The 20,906-nt window shown below is 39.5% G+C and overlaps 1 protein-coding gene across 1 annotated transcript; it reads left to right on the top strand.

The window, feature by feature from the left end:
- The first annotated feature begins 133 nt into the window (after positions 1–133).
- LOC116259579 (uncharacterized) lies at positions 134–19,330 on the top strand. Its single transcript, XM_050079360.1, has 18 exons — positions 134–559; positions 666–769; positions 1,058–1,257; positions 1,353–1,453; positions 1,663–1,873; positions 1,965–2,126; positions 2,208–2,289; positions 2,371–2,697; positions 6,278–6,530; positions 6,616–6,719; positions 7,547–7,746; positions 7,841–7,941; positions 8,036–8,040; positions 8,134–8,252; positions 9,077–9,238; positions 18,538–18,619; positions 18,701–19,047; positions 19,168–19,330. Exons 1-17 carry the CDS (start codon positions 187–189, stop codon positions 19,028–19,030), a joined length of 2,916 nt encoding a protein of 971 aa, XP_049935317.1. The 5' UTR covers positions 134–186; the 3' UTR covers positions 19,031–19,047; positions 19,168–19,330.
- Positions 19,331–20,906: the final 1,576 nt, after the last annotated feature.

Genomic DNA, 20,906 nt, shown 5'->3' with positions numbered 1-20,906 from the left:
CTTCGTGGAGTTTGAAGGGAGACCAAAAATTAAAGTTGCTGAAGAACAAAAAAGAAAAAAAAAAAAACTCAGAAAGTTATATAAAACAACAAAGACCTCAAAACCCTTCATCCAATCAAGGCTCCCTCACAGATTCTCGCTGTAAATCTTTCTTCTGCAATTTGCTTCGTGATCTTCCTCATCATCATGTTCAGCTTAGGCCATCTTCCTTTCATGTCTTCTCTCCCAACGAATGCTTGCCTAACAACTAAGCAAAGGCCTTCCGTCGTCATTCTCCCTCTCCCATCGTCCACTACACCACACCAGCTGCCTTCATGCGCCATGTCCAAATCTTTCTTCCCAGTCAAAAGCTCAGAACCGACTTCCACGGTGAGCATGGTTGATGCCGGAAAGTGGCCGTCGGGATCGAAAAGAGCTTCGGTGGCGACGAGGGCTGCACCTTTGACGCAGAACGAGAGCGCTTTGGCTGAAGAAGCGGATGGCTGTGGTCTTGGAATTGTGTCCTTCCTCAGAAATAAGAACATGCTTATCACAGGGACGACCGGATTTCTTGGAAAACGTATAACTCTCGCATTCAAGAACTTGGTTATCATTAGCTTTTCTACAGAACTTGCTCTACGTGCACCTTGCCATTAAGAAATAATTAGCAACTGGATGTGATGCAGTGCTTATAGAGAAGATACTCCGGAGTCAGCCTGACGTTGGCAAGCTTTTTCTTCTAATTCAAGGTCCAAACCACGAGGCTGTGATTGAAAGACTAAAAAAGGAAGTATGTTCTTTTTTGTCTGCATGCTCACGTTCCCACCTTCGCATTTACAGCTTAATGCCGAATATTACTCAGTTTAGAGAGACACAGCCATTATATTTGTTGGCTTGATGATGGTATTAATTTGCTCCAACTGAACTAGTCGCTTGTGCCCGTTAGATCTATATATAAAATTTCTGCCACCGTCATCTCTGTCTTCATTCTCTTTGCCAGCAGCATTAGTTGACCACATCGTGAGGATCTGGCATATGCATTCACGGAAACTGATGGAACCTTTCGTTCTTTAACTAGATAATCAATGCTAAACTCTTCAAGTGTTTGAAGCGAATCCACGGGAGTTCTTACGAAGCTTTTATGCTGAGCAAGCTGATCCCGGTAGCTGGACATCTCGAAGAGGACTCATTGGGAATGGAGGAAAAGATCGAAAAGGTTATTGAAGACCAAGTTCACCTAATTATAAGTTGCGCTGCAAACACAAGGTTTGATGAAAGGTCAGTACTTTGCAGAATACGTGTGGCGTTCATGAATATCTATCTGCTCCTCAATTTTTTCTCTGTTTCATCTAAAACTTTAACTGAACACACAGGTATGATGTTGCTATGAGTACAAACACAAATGGCATGTCCAGGCTTGTAAAGCTCGCAAGAAGATGCAGGAAACTTCAGGTCTTCCTGCATGTCTCCACAGGTTGTACTACAACTCTGATCTGTTATTGAACATTCTGCGTAGCTATATAGCGAGGGTGTAAATGGGTTGAACACAATCTACAGCAATACCATTTCAATTATTTTCACAGAATACATGCCCTCCAACTTCGGCAGCAACAGGGTGTGTGCATATTGGGGAACCAAATATTTTCCTCTCAGACTTAATTCTAATTCTTATTCACATTCCAGCTTATGTACATGGAGCGAGAATTGGACTGATAAAGGAAAGGCCGTTCATATTTGGGGATAGCTTAGCACGGGAGGAAGCCATGGCAACACAATCTGAAGAAACTCCACCCATCTTGGATATTCGAGAAGAAGTCAAGATGATAGACGACACTCTGAAAGGGTTAGAAGAAAGCATGGCAACTCCAAGAATGAAAGATTTGGGCCTCAAAAGGTAACGAAAACGGTCATGCATGCCTGTCCCTCTCTTTCTCTCCCCTCTCCCACTCGGTTTCTAAGCATCAAGGGTTTGGTGGATGGAGCAGGGCAAATGTCCATGGTTGGGATAATGTTTATTCCTTCACAAAAGCAATGGGAGAGATGGTGATCGGAACCATGTCCAACGACATCCCAACAATAATTGTTCGGCCCAGCATTGTTGGAAGCACAATCCAAGACCCATTCCCAGGGTGGATTCAAGGACTCAGGTAAGATAAGATGTCTCCTCCACTTATGGAAATATTTCCATAGCTATGTATGTAAAATAAAGCATTCTCTCGGCCTTCTAGGATGCTAGACCCGATTATGGTCTACTACGGGAAAGGCCGACTGAACTTCTTCACGGCAGGAGGAGAAACGATTGCTGACTTGGTACCCATCTCTCTCTCTGATCTCTCTCTCTTTCAACTTGGCACAAAACTAATGTTCAGGTTGTATATGTAATCATTTTAGGTGCCTGCAGACATGGTCGTAAACGCAATCTTGGCTGCAATAGCAAGGCATGGATCGTCAGGTGTTGCAGGGCTGAACATTTATCACACCGGAACAAGTTCCATAAACCCCTTACGATGGGATGAGCTGTTTGAACACTGTTATGAGCACTATCACTCCTTTCCTTTCATTGATTCACAAGGAAAAGCGGTTCGAGTGGAGAGGGTGAAGCTCTTCGACACACTGGCAGCCATATCTTCACATTTGTCAGCTGAGAGGAATGGTAGCTCAAAAGAAGTGAAGGGCACGAACATGATGTTAAAAAAGTTATCGATGGCATACGCGCCATAGACAAGTTACAAAGGAAGGTAAGGTGTTCAAGTAAATCAATCCACTCACTCACACATATGTATGAACCACTACATGCTTCTTTCACTGCAATAATTAAAATGGAAAAAGTGGATTTTCATATGATTGATGAATTGCAGGTTTGATATCGCCAATGACAAAAAATTGATGAAGGAAATGTCTCGAGAGGAGATAATGAACTTCACATTTGATGTGGCAGCGATCGAATGGAGGGATTACATTGTCAACGAGCACCTTCATGGCCTTCGGAAGCATGTCATTCGTGGCTATGCTTGAGCGAAATATATAGCTGATCTTAAAGTCATCAAAAGATGGGCATAGAGGGATAAAAAAAATGCCTTATATATATATATATACATTATGTCTATTTGTTTTCATATGTCTCTGATTGCTTATATGTAGAGTGCCTTTGTGTAATTTTATGCATCTTTGTTATATATATTGTGTTTGAGTATTGTACAGTGAGAAATTTATATATTTCGTGAAAATCTAACAAAATTTTAAAAAATTTAATAAATCCTAAAACTATAAAAAAAATTAATAAGAAAATACAAAAAGCGCCAAAACACGTATTATACGCGTTATTTTCACATTTTTTTAATTTTTTAACTTTTTTTTAAAAAAGATGCATCTAATTACCATTTTATACAGTTGACTTATTTTTGAGTATTATATGTGTTCTTTTTTTTTTTCAAATGTGTTTTCTGTAAACAATGATTGACATTTTATGCAAAATTGTGCGGTAAATAGAGACCCAACACGGTTCCACAGCAACCCTAGTACTGGAGGTCGGGCTCCATCCCTTGCATTCGTTGAGAGAGTACCAGGAGACCGCTGCGCAATCCAAGGGCAAAGACAAAATGAGACATGAGATCGAGACAAGATGAGCAGCAGGAAGGGCAGAGAAAACCAAAATATTTGCCAGCAGCACAGGATAACCCAAATTGTGACAACTTTCTTGCATTTCCATTGAGAGAAATTGATGGAACCTTTTGTTCTTTAACTAGATAATCGACGCAGAACTCTTCGCCTCAAGGGGCATAGCGTAGCTGGTCGAGCTAGGGGCATGTATTAAGGCAAGTTCCTAATTCGATTTTCGTGGGCACTATGTTCCTGTGTCTTAAGGCGGTAGGGCGCGACATCCAAGCTGAAGGGTGCACCGCTGCTATTGCTAACACCGACGCAGCCTAGAACCCCGAAGACATGGAAAATGGGGGGACCTTCGGGTCTTGCTTGGGCGGTGGGGGTTCACCTCCCGCTCACCCAAAAAATCGACGGAGAACTATTCAAGAATCAAGGGTCTGATACGAATGGACGGGAGTTCCAAAAATGCTTTTATGCTAAGCAAGGTTGTCAAGTAGTTGGACTTGTCGTTGACGGCTCATTGTTAGTGGATTAAAAAGTTGACGTGATCACGGTGATTGTAAGCCGCGCTGCAAACACAAGGTTTGATGGAAGGTCCGTTAATTATTCGGAGAATGTGGCGTTCGTCTCCATCGGCCTCAATTCGATCAGAAAATCATAGAAAGGCGTTTTTTTTTCTTAAAAAAATTTATAAGCCAAAGCTAATCTTGAAAGTGAAAATTTGGTGACAAGGAAATGGTAACCGCAAGATAAAAATTTGCCAATGCCGAGGATCAGCTTGGTTGATATTTAACCCCTTTATTCTCCTTCCCTCCCTTTTCTCTCCTGTCCCGCTACCTGTTGAGGAGAGAAAGTTGCATGCGCCGTGCGCTTTGTACAAAGTAAAAGGAAAAGATATTTTGGTAATTTGTTAAAAAAGAAATATCCTCTATAGTCATTTTACTTTCTTTCATTTTCATTTTAATAAAAAGTTTTTTTCAAGGGTGAACTAAGGGTATTTTAGTCATTAATCATGTTGGTGCACTAAAATTCATGCACCAATGTGATGCATATAACCAGATTCGCCTGTTGTGTCGCTTTCTTTAATGTCTCATCAATTTGATCCCTATAGATGTCGGTGACATGTATAACACTCAAGTTGAATATTATATATGCTCGTTTGAACTATAAATGGTAGCACGCAAAACACTGGAGTTGAAGTGCATACCCACGAACCAAAGCAATCCTAAAACCTAGCAAGGGAGATTGGCAACTTTCACTTCTTGTTTTCATCTTTTCATGTTTACCCATTTGACCACTTTCAGTGATTGGAGAATCCATTTCAGAGACCCCTATCACCTTCATCTTGACAAAATGTTGTGTTCTTTCACAAAACCAGTGGTGAGAGCCCAATGGAAAGTAATTGTATTGAGAGCACAATCCAAGACCCCTTTCTAGAGTGGATTAAAGGACTCAAGTTTGCCGCTTTTCATAAGACCCAACACTTATTTGAATGTAAAGCAGAAACATCTAGGATGGCAAGCCCGATCATTGTCTACTACAAGAAAGGCCAACGAACTTCTTCACATCTGACGGAAACTCGTTTAGTATGACAGTTCTGACAAAACTCGTTTAGTGTAACTAGCTAAATTTAGTTCAAAATTCTGATTCAGTTTTGAATTTGGCTATGAATAGATCGGCTTGGGAAATAGGGTTTTGGATTATAACTTTTCTTTATTCATATATGAATCCGAATTCAAATCCAAATGTAAATATTTCAAAAAAATGGATATATTTAAGAATATATCCCATTCGTATCCGATACATTACCATTCCTAATTTACAATAAACTCGGCACGTTGAATAGGGTACTACGTGGTTGCTAGGGTTTTCATCATGTGGATTTTTTTTTCCTGTGCGAGCTAAGCCTCTGTTTATGACTTTTTTTTTTTATTGTTTAATTAATAAATGGAAGAGACCTATAGAAATATCTCAAGGGGCCGAAAACTAGGGTAACGAATACGTCTCAAGGTAAACAGGAAGACCATTTTCCCGACTCCTACAGTGAGCACACGGTTTAAGGTGGCCAAATTAGGAGTGAGATCATATGTCCTGTTTGGTAATCGGGTTGCATTTATCATTTTCTTGCTTCCTTAGTAACCAAAATGGCGCATGAAATTTTAGTAGTGGGGTGCACCACTAGGAGGTACATAACCAGCATCTTTAATTCGCCGTTAATTTTTTAGGCGTTCTGACTTCACCATCGCAAAGTTCCCCTTTTGATTTCAATTTGTGCGTTATGCTCTTCTCATTATCATCCTCGCTTTTTTTTGTACTTAAAAAGATAAAAGAACATGATCCTCTTATGAGAGCTGCAGAAAAATATACTATTGGTGGCAATAATGAATGAATCTACCTACCATACACCCAAAAGAAAAATAGAAAATCATCCATCCTATAGCATGCCGCTGGCGTTGGAACTGCTATAAGAACAAGTGCAATGCTCGAAACTCTTCAGCTTATCAAGCCTCCCGCAAAGATCAATCTCGAGATATTCTTCCTTCCTCATCACCATATCATGTCTAGCTTAAGCCACCTTTCTTTCATCTCTTCTCCCACATTGAATGATACACGTCTAGCAGCTATGCAAGTGCCCGTGAATTAGTCCGTCAGCTTTATCAGCCCTTCCCATCATCTCCGTTCATCCACACCACAGCCGGCTTCATGCACCTTCAATTCTTTGCCGCTCAAAATCACGCAACCAGCTCCGCTCGTGAGAATGGTGGACCGAAAGTGCACATCTCAATCGAAAAGAGATTTGGTCGTCACAAGGGCAGGAATATTGACGACGCCGAAGGATAGGGAGGTGGCTGAAGAAGACGAAGAGGACGAATGTGGTCTAGGGATCGAGGAGTTCCTCCGAGATAAGAACATGCTTATCACAGGAACAACCGGCTTTGTTGGAAAACGTATAACTTTCACAATCATTAACTTGTTCCTACGGTTGTTTTAGCTCTTGTGATTAAGAATTAATATTTGCTTGATATCATGCAGTGCTCATAGAGAAGATCCTCCGGAGTCAGCCTGACGTGGGCAAGCTTTTCCTTCTCATTCAAGGGCCAAACCAAGAGGCTGTGAACAAAAGATTAAGACACGAAGTATGTTTATTTTTTGTTTGTTTACATGTGGGCACTTACCCTCCCTCAGATTTACAGCTTAACACGAAACACTCCATTTAGTAAGAGACAGACAGCCCCCGTAATGTTTGGAACCACCCCTTCATGTTTTCATGTTTCTGTTCTTTTCTCTTTATCCTGATTCCTTAGAAAGCTTCAACATTGTTTCGGAAAAATGTTTTGTGTATTGTTATAATTTGTCCTGGATAGTTTAATATGCCAAGGGCTCCCTTTTTCTATTGCTAAAAGGTACTTTTGATTTATTCTATTCATTCACTTTGGTTGGGCTCCTTTTCCTTTTCTTGGTCAGGCATTTTCATGTCCTTCGTGGCTCTCTCCACATTTTTTTTAAAATTTAATTTTGGCCATATGCACAATTTTTATCAAAAAATCACTTAGTTACCTTACTATTTTACCTTTGCCAAGAGTATAATTTTAATATAATCATAATAAAAAATTCGTACTTACTTTATACAATATGATCTGCTTTACTTTTAAAATGTTAAAAAAATACTTTCTGTAGCATGCATAAAGTCCTTAGCTTGTCGCTTTAAAATTTAAAAGAAACTATTTACGGACTTCTAAGATCGGGTTCACATGTTAGAATGACGCATCTATACAAGAAAACAATAATATGTAAAATATTTTTAATACTTATTGCCATACATATGGCACGAACTAAAATTTCTGCCACCGCCATTTCGATCTTCATACTTGCGACCGGCAGCATATAATGACAGAAAAAATCACCATGATCCTTGCATTTCCATTCTCAAAAAAATTGATGAGAACTTTTGTTCTTTAACAAGATAATCAACTCCGAACTCTTCAAGCGTTTGAAGGGTGTACACGGGAGTTCTTACGCACCTTTTATGCTAAGCAAGCTGGTCCCAGTAATTGGACATCTTCAAGAGGACTCTTTGGGAATGGAGGAAAAAGTGCAGAAGTATCTTGCAGACAATGTCGACGTAATTGTAAGTTGCGCTGCGAACACCAAGTTCGACGAAAGGTTAGTACTTCGTAGAATCTGCATGTGGATTTCTTGCCTATCTCCTCTTCAAATTTTCTCCATTCTATCAAACTTTAAATTGAGCACAAGACAGGTACGATGTTGCTCTGAATACAAACACCAATGGGGGGTCGAGGCTGGTAAAGCTTGCAAGAGGATGCAGGAAACTTCAGGTCTTCTTGCACGTCTCCACAGGTAGTACTGATGGGTTGTTGTACCCTTTCTTTAGCCAAGGGTGTCAATGGACATAATTCTTTGTCTTCTTGTTTCTTTCTTTTCCGAATTGTAGCTTTTGTGAATGGACTGAGAACTGAGCTGATAAAGGAAAAGCCATTTTTATCCGGAGATAGCATTGCGTGAGAGGAAGCCATGGCAACACATTCTCAGGAAATCCCACCCATCTTGGATATTGGTGGCGAAACCAAGATAATAAACGACACTCTGGAAGGACGGGTGGAAAACACGGCATCTCTAACTCCAAGAATGAAAGAGTTGGGTCTCGAAAGGTATCCAAAACCGTCATGTTTTTTGTCATAGTTTGTTTTTCTACAAACACTCGGAATATTAACTAAGTTGCAGTAGAGCCAGTCAACCGGCAAAACGCTTTTCTCCGGTTTACCTTGCATGCATGCCTATGATTTCTAATTTATTGGGGAATTTCATACTGTTTAGAAAATTTTTGAATAAGAGGCCGCCTATGTAAATTTCTCTAAAGTTGTTACCCCCATTTCTTCTTTTTTTTTTTTTTTTTTGCTTCTCAATTCACAAAATTCCACTGGTATCTCTTATAACTAGGCAGCTTTGATCAAAGGTGAGAATCACTAAACATTACTGAAGGTGTTCTCCCCTGAAATCATAAGCAAAAGTCTATCTCAAAATAGAAACTTCCAAATAGTTTGTAACAATCTTGCTGAATTATCTACCCCTTGCCAGCTGATCCTTAATTTTCACTCCCTCTTCCTACTATCTTCGAAGGAAGGCTAGTAGTGGGAGCAACAACAAGGCAACAACCAGGTTTTAAGGGACTGTTTGGCAACAATAACACAATATTATTGTCTCATGAATCTACCTCAAGAATGTAATATATTCAACATTATAACAAGCGTTTATCTTTCTTGCTGACTAATTCCCTTCTCTCCCATACCCTCTCTTTACTTAGCCTATGAGACTACTTCACACTTTTTGCAGCTTTCTGAGCACGTGATGACGATTATATTTTTTTAACCTATTAACATATTGTCTTCCCATTTTACTATTATGTGTTTCTTAATGCTGAGGGCTCAATGGAGGGCAGGGTTTGTGCTAATGGTGGTTGTTGGCTGTGGACCAGGGCAAAGATCCACGGTTGGCCAAATGTTTATTCTTTCACAAAAGCGATGGGTGAGATGGTGATCGGTACCATCTCAAGCGACCTCCCAACAGTCATTGTTCGGCCTACCATCATTGGAAGCACAATCCAAGACCCATTCCCGGGGTGGATTCAAGGACTCAGGTCAGCCCCTCTTAACTTAATTTCCTGATGTTCTGACTTGAAAGGAAACTGAGTAAAACATCGTATCCGCTCGCTCTCTAGACTGGCAGTCCCACTCATTGTCTACTACGGGAAAGGCCAACTTAACCTCTTCACAGCGGAAGGAAAGGCTACTGTTGACTTGGTAGCCATCTCTCCCTTTTTCTCTCACTCCATCCCTCCCTCCCCAATAAGCTCATGTTGAGGATGTTTGATCATTTTAGGTGCCCGCGGACATGGTTGTAAACGCAATCTTGGCCGCAATGGTAAGGCATGGATCGTCACGCGTTGCCGGCCTGGATATTTATCACATTGGGACAAGTTCCATAAACCCCCTGCGATTTGATGAGCTCTTTAATCACTGTTATGAGCACTATCTTTCCTTTCCTTTGATTGATTCACAAGGAAAATTTGTTCATATAGAAAGGATGAAGCTCTTTGACACGCTGGCAGATATATCTTCATATTTGTCGACTGGGGAAAACGGCAGATTGAAAAAGGCAAAAAACATGCACATCTTAAGGAAGCTATCGGTAACATATGCGCCATACACTAGTTATAAAGGAAGGTAAGGTCTTTCAAGTTGACATTAGAAGTGAAGGTGCTTAAGTTAACAAGTCCACACAAACACACGTACATATAATGCACCACATTCTTGTCTTTTATAATAATTAAAAAAGGAATGGGTAGCCCTGACATGATGAATTTCATGTTTGATACCGCAAATGCAAAAAAAATTGATGAATAGAATGTCGCGAGTGGAGAGAAGCAACTTCACATTTGATGTGACAGCAACAGACTGGAGGGATTACATTGTCAACGTGCACATTCCTGGTCTACGGAAGCATGTCATCAATGCCGATGCTTCATGAGCAAAATATTTCACAGTCCATATATATATATATATATATATATAGATATATATATATATATATATATCTTAGAAGCCTATGTTGTGCGTGCAAATAAATTGCATCTTTACTCTTACATGTGTCGGTCGTATACGATTGTAATGCTTGCTAAATGTTGGGCTTCATGGGATCAACAGCTTTGCTGCTTCTTGTTATGAAATGAAAAGAACAAACACTCTGAGCACAAGAAAATTTCCTTCAAGCGCATAATGATAAACAACCTTTGACAGATGAACTGGAACTAGTGTGGAAGCAATTGGCTTTTTTCTTTCTTCACGTCTGATTCGACCACCCACAAGGCGTGGGCACCGCCCCTCTTGAGTTCTCTGCAGACGCCCATAATGCAGGCACTGGGTATCAGGTCGGCTGGATCCAACACTTACACATCTTGCCGTCATGATCATAGAAACTAAGGAGTGACGCTATAAGGACGAGAGCTCAACTTCCTAAGTGCAAGGCCGATAGGGAACAAATGTACTGTCATTAGAAAACGATCCTGGGTTGAGGCAAGTAGTGCCCATATACTTGAACATCTTCTGGTCACTCCGATCACCTAATACTATCTGCATTGGCGACAAACAAGATAAAGAGGCAATAAGATAAAGAAAAACACAAAAGAATCAAGTTAAACTGTGAAAGCACAATGTTACAATATTGCCGTATGCGGTGTAGGGTACAATCGGATACAGTGGTCATAGTTCCAAATTATTGGTTGTACAGTCAGTGGCAAAGGGCAGAGATGACTTTGATGAGCAATTGTTGGAATGTTAAGAAGAAAAGAAGATGGAAATTTAACGTGGTCCGGCCACTGGCCTACATCCAGGAGAGAAGAAAACTCTCACTCACTATATTCCTTTTACCAAATACATAGGCCTTATAATGATACAAGGTAAGGTCCCAACGTGTAAAGATAAACACGTTAACAGCTATTTTCCAGATTGGATGACTCATCCATAACAGAGCAAGAAAAACAACAGAGCAAGAAAAACGAGGAAGGAAAGTTAGATAAGGAAAATCTTGATAAGGCAAGATCGCCTTCAACAACTTCCTATAATTTTGGTAGACGTTGGTGAAATATCATTTCCTTTCAACACTCCCCCTCAAGTGTGGCATAAAGATTCCAGCAGCCCCACTTGACTTTGATTTCATTAAAATGCTTGATCGTGAGTCCCTTGGTAAGACCATCAGCCAATTGATTGCAACTCTTGCTATAGGGGGTACATATATCTTTCTTTTGCACTTTTTCCCTTACATAATGGCAGTCAATTTCCAAATGCTTTGTTCGTTCATGAAATACCGAATTTGCAGCAATGTGAATGGCAGCCAGATTGTCACAAAACATAGGAATAGGATAATCAACCTTGAAGCCAAGTTCTTGAATGAAATTCTTTACCCAAATGAGTTTGCTAGCAGCAGTAGCCATAGATATGTATTCAGCTTCTACGCTTGACCTTGAAACAATGTTTTGTTTCTTACTTTTCCATGAAACTAAATTGCCTCTAAGAAATACACAATAGCCTGTTATAGATTTTCTATCCACTCCTCCTGCCCAATCTGCGTCAAAATAGCCCTTGATGTCAATGTTTCCATTTATTTTATACCACAGTTCCTGACCGGCAGTTTTCTTTAGATATCTCAAAATTTGATCCACCATTTTAACGTGTCCCGGTTTTGGAGCATGCATATGTTGACTGATCAGCTGAATGATGAGTAGAAATCACAACATCAAATTCCTTGTAGTCGTCTATACAAGGTTGAACAAGGTTGTGTGAAGCTTCCTCCCCCGCCCAACATAATCAATAGGGTGAAAGAAGGGAGTTTTTTCATGAAACACCACATCACGAGAAATGAACAGACGACTATTCTTAACATCATAGCACTTGTACACCTTTTTTGAGGATGAGTAACCTAGGAAAACACATTTAGTAGCTCTAGGACTTAATTTGTCGCCCTCTGAATTTTTTACGTATATTGTGCACCCAAAAACACGCATGTGAGAGATGTTTAATTTTCTTTGCACTAACACTTCAAGAGGTGCCTTACCATGTAGCCCCTTTGAGGGAGAGCGATTTATAATATAACACGCCGTAAGTACAACATCACTCCAAAAACACTTGGGCATATTCATTTGAAACAAGAGAGATCTTGTTACCTCTTGAATTCGTCTATTTTTTCGTTCGGAGACACCATTTTGCTGGAGCGTTCTAACACATGAATACTGATGAATAATACCATGTTCCTTCTCAAAGATATCAAACTGGTGATTTTTAAATTCTGTCTCATTGTCAGACCGAAAAATTTTAACATGTGCTCCATACTGGACTTCAATCAACTTGTATAATTCCTTGAACTTGGAAAACACATCATCTTTGGACTTTAATAAATAAATCCAAGTGAAAAGGGAAAAGTCATCAATGAATAACACATAATGTTTGAAATTGGAATAAGAATCCATAGGCACAGGGCCCGACACATCAGAGTGAATTAACTCAAAAGGAACACTAGACTTGCTTTCAGAGTGAGAAAAAGGTCATCTTGTCATTTTTGCCTCTTTGCATTCTCACAAAGGTCGGAATCAAATTGCATACTAGGAAATAAAATTTTTAAAGGTCTACTCGAAATATGTCCGAGGCATTGGTGCCACATTGAGCCATCGTCTTGCACCATTGCCGAGAGAGCTTGCATTTTGTCTTCTAAAATGTAGAGGCCACGGTCCATGTGACCTTCACCAATCTTCTTCTTTGTCACTATGTCCTGAAGTATCACATTAGAAGGTGAAAAAATAACCTCACAATTCAGGTCTCTAGTGATTTTGGAGACAGTTAGTAGATTAGAGGACAGATCAGGCATGTATAGGACCTTGGAAGTGTCAGAGGAATCAAAGAACCGTAAATTTCTAATACTTTCAACATTTATGTGCGACCCATTGGCTATAGTAACAGTAGTGTATTTTCGTGGAGGAGTAATATCACGTAAAATAGAGCTATTCATGATCATATGTTCGCTGGCCCCTGAATCGACAATCCACCGGTTAGGGATGAGCATACCTTTGTTTTCTGCTGCAGAGTTTAACTGGGCTGAGGCAGCAACAACAAATTGAGTTCCTTTGACACTTTGAAGCAGTTCATTGATTTTTCCTAGAATTATAGGAAGATCCAGAGTGTCTGATTTTTCATTTGTTGTGGCGACTTTGGCACTTGGTGTAGCATCCTTAGGTTTGTCAACCCTCTTTCTGTCATTAGGTCTCCCATAAATATCCCAGCAACGGTCACGAGTGTGACCATCCTTTTTGCAGTAAGTGCAGAATCGTTTGGGTCTGGTTCTACCCTTAACATCTTGAGTACTGAAGTTGTTTGCAATGAAGGCAGTCCTTTCGGTTTGTTCTATTTCACTAGTTCCAGACGAAGAATTCATCACAAGTTTTCTAGATTCACCACTTAAGAGAAGAGAACATATCGTAGATAGGGGCAAAGGAATAGGAGACATAAGAATATGCTTCCTTGTAGATTCATACTCGGGTCCGAGACTGGCTAGAAGTTCAAATATTTTTTGCTATTCACGAATCTTTTCTTTTGAGCTCAATCTTTGGGACATGGCCATAAGATAGTCCAGCTCGTCCCATTTTCCCTGTAGTTCCCCGAAACACTTGCTAAGAGATTGACTATCCTTTCTTGTGTTGTGGATGCTTTGTAGGGCTGCACAACGAGTCGAGCCAGCTCGGGCTCGACTCGAACTCGCCCGGTTAAACTCGGCTCGAGCTCGACTCGTTTATAAACGAGTCGAGTTCGAGCTTACAATGAAACTCGAATGAGTAAACGAGTCGAGTTCGAGTTTTAAGAACTCTACTCGTTTATACTCGACTCGACTCGTTTATATACATTATGTCCTATTTCCATTTTGTTCAGTCATCAGCTTATGATTCTATAATAGTTAATAATGAGAACAGTCTAATACCAAATGGTGTCTATTTGCAGCTCTAAACTGTTGGCAGGGTTGACTCGGTTGAGTGATTCACAAATTTCATCCCACGTCATGAAATTTACTAGATATTTTAAAAAGAATGATCATATTTTATTTAGATGAGCTAATCGAGTTAATCGAGTCGAGCTCGAGCTCGACTTTATTTAATCAAGTCGAGCTCGAGCTTGTGTTAGGTAGCTCGACTCGAGTTCGAGTCGAGTTCGAGCTCGTTGAGTCGAGTCGAGCTCGAGCTGGGCAAGCTCGAGCTCGACTCGGCTCGTGTGCAGCCCTAATGCTTTGGGACAGGTGAAACATGTGAGCAAGTTGATTTTTTTCGCCATATAGATCCTTGGCCTTCTTCCACACTTGAGACGCAGTTTCAGCAAAATAGAATCCCTGCGCAATCTTGGGCTCCATGGAATTGAGGAGCCAAGACATGACAAGATGATTATTGGATCTCCATTCCTTGTAGGATGAGTCGTTCTCATTGGGCTTGGGAAGATCATCGTTGACATAGTCCAGCTTCGATTTGCCACTGAGGTAGAACATAGCCGACTTGGACCAAGCCAAGTAATTTGAGCCATTTAGCAAAGCGAAGGTGATTTTGTTGCCCGGATTTGAGTGTTCTTGAACCACAATTTTCTCCATCATCTGGGCCATGGAGAAGTGCCTGTAACAGCCAGGAAGAAGAAGGAACACACCTAATGCTCTGATACCATGTTGGAATGTTAAGAAGAAAAGAAGATGGAAATTTAACGTGGTTCAACCATTGGCCTACATCCACGAGAGAAGAAAACTCTCACTCACTATATTCCTTTTACCAAATACACAGGCCTTATAATGATACAAGGTAAGGTCCCAACGTCATGTTAACAGCTATTTTCCAGATTGGATGACTCATCCATAACAGGGCAAGAAAAACGAGGAAGGAAAGTTAGATAAGGAAAATCTAGATAAGGCAAGATCGCCTTCAACAACTTGCTATAATTTTGGTAGACGTTGGTGAAATATCCTTTCCTTACAACAGCAATGGTAACAACAAGCTGCATCAAACAAAGATGCTTTCATTAGAGGTTCTGTTTAGGAAAGAATATTGCAACTACAACAGAAGGAAACTTTACATGCTCAAAGGATCATCTGTCTCATCCTTTGTAGGAGGAATAAGGCAAGATCAACACATTCTGTAGAGTAGATCATGCCGAAAAAACACAATTTCCTGCATGTAGAACTTTATGCTGTAGTAAAAAGCCGAAAATGTCAACCTGGAAACAAGAAAGGGAAAAAACCACAAAGGCAATTGGAGGAAAAAGTCATTTTCAATCCAAATTATCCAATCACCGCTCATTATGATCGGAGCATCATTCCAAGCGAACATGCAGGCCTTATTAGAGGCTTCATAATATAATCAAAATCTAACATAAGAAACAAGCTTATATGGAAAAGAATATCAAATGAGAACCCAAGTGGAGGAGCATGCAACCACACCCACAAGCTGCATAATAATCTGCATTATGCTTCAGCTATAACAACAGACATTTTTCTTTGCAAGCTTATCCATGCTTATCCACACAGATGATATGCTAAAAAAATTGGGATACTTGGACAGCAGATACAGTCAACAATGTGATTTAACTTTTTTATATTTCTTTTCAGCCTTCACTGCTTAACCTAAATTCACTTGCGATTTTTGTCGTCAACTGAGCTGAATATTCATTTCACCTTTAAGACTAGATGTTTCTTATGTAAACATCCGTAGCAAATACGCCGACATTTTCATCCAATAGTTTGTGTACCATCACAAGGCCTTTGTACTCATTACTTTAGTAGTCAGAAGTACGAGGTGGGACTCGGCGGTGGCCCACCAGGCAAGCCAAGGCAGGGAGACAACAGTATATGAAATGGGAAAATATAACAAGGAAGAAGATGAAGAATGAAAAGAAAAAAAAAAAAAGAAAACTAAGGAAAAAAACAAAAGAAAAAGAACGAAGAAAGTAAAATTAGACGGAGAGAGAAGGGAAAAAAAATTCTTAGGCCCTAGAACTGCCCAGGGAGCACCTGTATATATAGGCATATAAAAAACAGTATATGAAGGGAAACTACCACGAGAAAGAAGGGGAAGAAAAAAAAGCAAAACAAAAAAAATGAAACAAAATAAAAAATTATTAATATAATAGTAGAAGAACAGTGTTGGTGTGATAGTAGAAGAAGGAAAAGGAAATAAATGAAAGAAGAAAAGATGACCTCTTTTCTCTTTACTTAGGTGCCTACACCGGCAGCTTAGTGAAAAAGGAGGGACCCTTCCCTAGCCCAGCCCTATCACCGGCCATGCACACCTTGGATTTCTGAAAACCAAAGTTTCAGCGGCCAAACATTATCATCTATTACTCTAACAAAAGTATCCTTCCTTTTCTTTTATAATACATATTTTTTGAATGTTTATTTGGGAAAAATTACTTCCGCCGTACCACCACAATGTTTATGTCTCGAAGGTCATGTCTTCCTTTGAGGCCTATATGAACATATGGTACATAGGTATTGTGTTTGCTATTGTTTGATGCTCCTTGACGCTGTAGAACTTATTTCAATTTGACTTAATTTTAAAGAACGATTATGCTTGAAACTTTGAATTATTTTTGACAAATATTTGATTAACATAAAAAAATTAAAATACCATTCAATACCACAAAAATTAAGGAAAAAATTTTACTCATTTAATACAAATGAAATATTGCCCTTTTTTCTTTTCTTTTTTAATGACAATGAACCTTTTAAGAACGGAAACCCCAGTAGGGCCGGGAGCAACAAATTGATTTCGTTAGATCACTCGCCGTTTGAGTAATGACGTTTAGGTTGTTAATTACAAAAAGCTAGAGCCGAAGGATTTTTCAGAAGAAAATGAGTACATTACGGTGTGGCGAGTGCGTTCAACGAATAACAGACGCGGGACGACGGGAGATCTTTCTGATTACTAATTTATTGGTCAAAATTCGAGAAGAAACCAATAACGACGCATTTTTTTTCAAACGAAGACGGTATGTCAATATGTTCTACTAAGTTAAACAGTGGATGATGTCACAACCATGCATTCCATATCACATTCGAATCCACATTACATTATAAAAGTCATGAACACTTGGGTGATTCGCGGTTTCAAGATCTGTGGTATCCATGGACTTCAAATCTGGGGGCCATCAAACCTAAACAAAAGCACCAATCATATTTGTTGGATCTATATTTATGTTGATGGGAGTCTCCAGCTACCAGGATCTCCTGCATAACTGATCAAAAAAAAAAAAAACTCAAGAAATCCCTCGGAGCACATGCATGCGAGTCATGAATTTCAGGGAAGGCAGTAAAATACGACTTTAAAATTCTGCATTCTTTTAAAGTTTGACAAACACCGCTATATACGTTCAATGATGCGGGTCCGTAAATGCCTCCCACAGGCACATATATAAAAAGTAATTAAAAGAATTACAAATCAGTGCTTAAATTTCAAGTCATACGTAAAGTTGAGGCTCCCTTGGTTTACCTCTAATATTGATGTAATTTTTTCGTAATTGAGTTTACATAGGGTGGGGAGGCATTATTGTCCTATCAATAATAATATTATTGAGAGAAATCATTGAGATTTTGAAAAATTTTTAGTAATATGAACTTTTTGGATCTCAAGATGGGGCTTTCTTTTGGGGAGGGAGTTGCTTGTTGAAAATTCTTGCTCTCTCATATTTCGGTGAGCTTCTTTTTTGCAATATGGGAACTTAGTTTTTTTTTTTTTTTGCCTCTGTTTGTGATTTTAATTAATAAATGGGGGCAACCTATAGATATAACTCAAAGGGACCAAAACTAAGGGTGTGAAAATATCTCAACCGAAGCCATCAGGAAAATACACCAAAAGCATAGAAAAAAAAACTGCATCCTTGAAGTGGTGGACTGCTGCTTCAGCTCTGCCGGGAAAAGCAGACAAAAAAAAAATGCACGTGTACGAGGCAACATACATACGCCAAAAGAAAAAAAATAAGACATTTTCAAAATTATTTAAAGAATGTTTCTAAGTCTTCTTATGATTTTGTTTTGTTTTTAGAAAAAGGCTTTTTCTGTTAAATAAAGACATTTTCATCATTAATCAAAATGGCCCATGAAATTTTCACCATCATTAATTAGAAACTTGTCGCCCCCCGTTAACTTTTTAAGTGTTCTGACTCTACCCACGTCAATAATGAATGGATCTACCTACCATACACCCAAAAAAAAAGAAAAAAAATAAAAAATCATCTATAGCATGCCGCTGGCGTTGAAACTTGAAACTGCCAACTGCGATGCTCGAAACTCATCATCTTATCAAGCCTCCCTCGTCATAAGTTTTCCATAGCTATGTATGTAAAATAAAGCATTCTCTCGGCCTTCTAGGATGCTAGACCCGATTATGGTCTACTACGGGAAAGGCCGACTGAACTTCTTCACGGCAGGAGGAGAAACGATTGCTGACTTGGTACCCATCTCTCTCTCTGATCTCTCTCTCTTTCAACTTGGCACAAAACTAATGTTCAGGTTGTATATGTAATCATTTTAGGTGCCTGCAGACATGGTCGTAAACGCAATCTTGGCTGCAATAGCAAGGCATGGATCGTCAGGTGTTGCAGGGCTGAACATTTATCACACCGGAACAAGTTCCATAAACCCCTTACGATGGGATGAGCTGTTTGAACACTGTTATGAGCACTATCACTCCTTTCCTTTCATTGATTCACAAGGAAAAGCGGTTCGAGTGGAGAGGGTGAAGCTCTTCGACACACTGGCAGCCATATCTTCACATTTGTCAGCTGAGAGGAATGGTAGCTCAAAAGAAGTGAAGGGCACGAACATGATGTTAAAAAAGTTATCGATGGCATACGCGCCATAGACAAGTTACAAAGGAAGGTAAGGTGTTCAAGTAAATCAATCCACTCACTCACACATATGTATGAACCACTACATGCTTCTTTCACTGCAATAATTAAAATGGAAAAAGTGGATTTTCATATGATTGATGAATTGCAGGTTTGATATCGCCAATGACAAAAAATTGATGAAGGAAATGTCTCGAGAGGAGATAATGAACTTCACATTTGATGTGGCAGCGATCGAATGGAGGGATTACATTGTCAACGAGCACCTTCATGGCCTTCGGAAGCATGTCATTCGTGGCTATGCTTGAGCGAAATATATAGCTGATCTTAAAGTCATGATAAGATGCGCATAGAGGGATAAAAAAAATGCCTTATATATATATATATAAAACTTATGTCTATGTGTTTTCGTGTGTCTCTGTATGCTTATATGTAGAGTGCCTTTGTGTATTTCTACGCATGCTTATATTGACAATTTATGCAAAATGTGCGGCAAATAGTGTCCCAACACGGTTCTACTGCAACGCTAGTACTGGAGGTCGGGCTCCATCCCTTGTATTCGTTGAGAAAGTACCAGATCACTTAAATATATAAATAAGAAACCGTTGCGTAATCCAAGGGCAAAAGACAAAATGAGACAGGAGATCAAGAGAAGATGAGCAACAGGAAGGGCAGAGAAAACCAAAATATTTGCCAGCAACTCATGATAACCCAAATTGTGACAACTTTCTTGCATTTCCATGGAGAGAAATTGATGGAACCTTTTGTTCTTTAACTAGATAATCGACGCAGAACTCTTCAAGGGTCTGATAGGAATGGATGGGAGTTCCAAAAATGCTTTTATGCTAAGCAAGCTGGTCAAGTAGTTGGACATGCCGTTGACGGCTCATTGTTAGAGGATTAAAAAGTTGACGTGATCATGGTGATTGCAAGCCGCGCTGCAAACACAAGGTTTGATGGAAGGTCCGTTAATTATTCGGAGAATGTGGCGTTCGTCTCCATCGGCCTCAACTTCCATCGGGAAACCATAGAAAAGCCTTTTAAAAAAAAAAAAATACTTACAAGTAAAAGTTTGGTGACAAGGAAATTGAAATCGCAAGATAGAAATTTGCCAACAGTACCTACAGTTAACGCCGAGGATCCAGCGTTTGATGTTTAAGTTTTTAACCTCTCTATTCTCCTTCCCTTCCTCTCTCTCTCTGTCTCTCTTTATTTCATTTTCATTTTTTTTTTCAAGTCTGAACTAAGGGTGTTTTAGTTATTAACCATACTGGTGCATGAAAATTCCTGCACTAATATGGTGCGTATGCATAAGTAAAAGTTTCTTCCAACCCTGGCTTTGGCTAGGGGGAGAATAGAAGGAAGCTATTTTGATTGAGTTGTCCTTGTTGGTTGGTAAAAGGTCAAGTTTCATTAATCATTGAAAGGTGCATGTGACGTAGGGAATATAATACCTCTCCAATCTTTTCTGCAACAGATGTTTGATTATACCTATGCACCTTGAAGAACCAATCTCACAGATGTTTGATTATACCTATGCACCTTGAAGAACCAATCTCACAAAGTCATGATCTTGTGCATGAGATGTAAATTCACTGACTTCTTCAAAGCCATGAGGGCACACATTTTTTCCATTATTTAGCTGATTAGCTTACCCCTGTTTGGCAGCAACCGGAAGGATTTTATTTACCAGATGCTTCAAATATTCATCTGGCTTGAAGTGGGGAAGATGGAAGTTCACAAAGTGACAACCAGCAAATATAGCCTGATCTAGCAAGCTCCAATATCTTGATAACTAGATCAGGACAATAGTATCATATATGTCAAGTCTGCTTTTTTCTCTTTCACTGTTTATATATTCCCCTTTATATGGCACTGTCCAGACTCAGA

Source organism: Nymphaea colorata, chromosome 8 (genome assembly GCF_008831285.2).
Source record: "Nymphaea colorata isolate Beijing-Zhang1983 chromosome 8, ASM883128v2, whole genome shotgun sequence".
Lineage (NCBI taxonomy): Eukaryota > Viridiplantae > Streptophyta > Magnoliopsida > Nymphaeales > Nymphaeaceae > Nymphaea > Nymphaea colorata.
Note: the sequence above shows the minus strand (reverse complement) of the source record. Positions and strands in the feature narration are given on the sequence as shown.

What these genes read in the sequence shown, in the direction of transcription:
- LOC116259579 (XM_050079360.1), top strand. Translation starts at nt 187, where the DNA reads ATGTTCAGCTTAGGCCATCTTCCTTTCATGTCTTCTCTCCCAACGAAT. An exon ending in GGGTGGATTCAAGGACTCAG is followed by an intron (nt 2,127 to 2,207) that starts GTAAGATAAGAT and finishes TCGGCCTTCTAG; the next exon opens with GATGCTAGACCCGATTATGG. An exon ending in AACCGGCTTTGTTGGAAAAC is followed by an intron (nt 6,531 to 6,615) that starts GTATAACTTTCA and finishes GATATCATGCAG; the next exon opens with TGCTCATAGAGAAGATCCTC.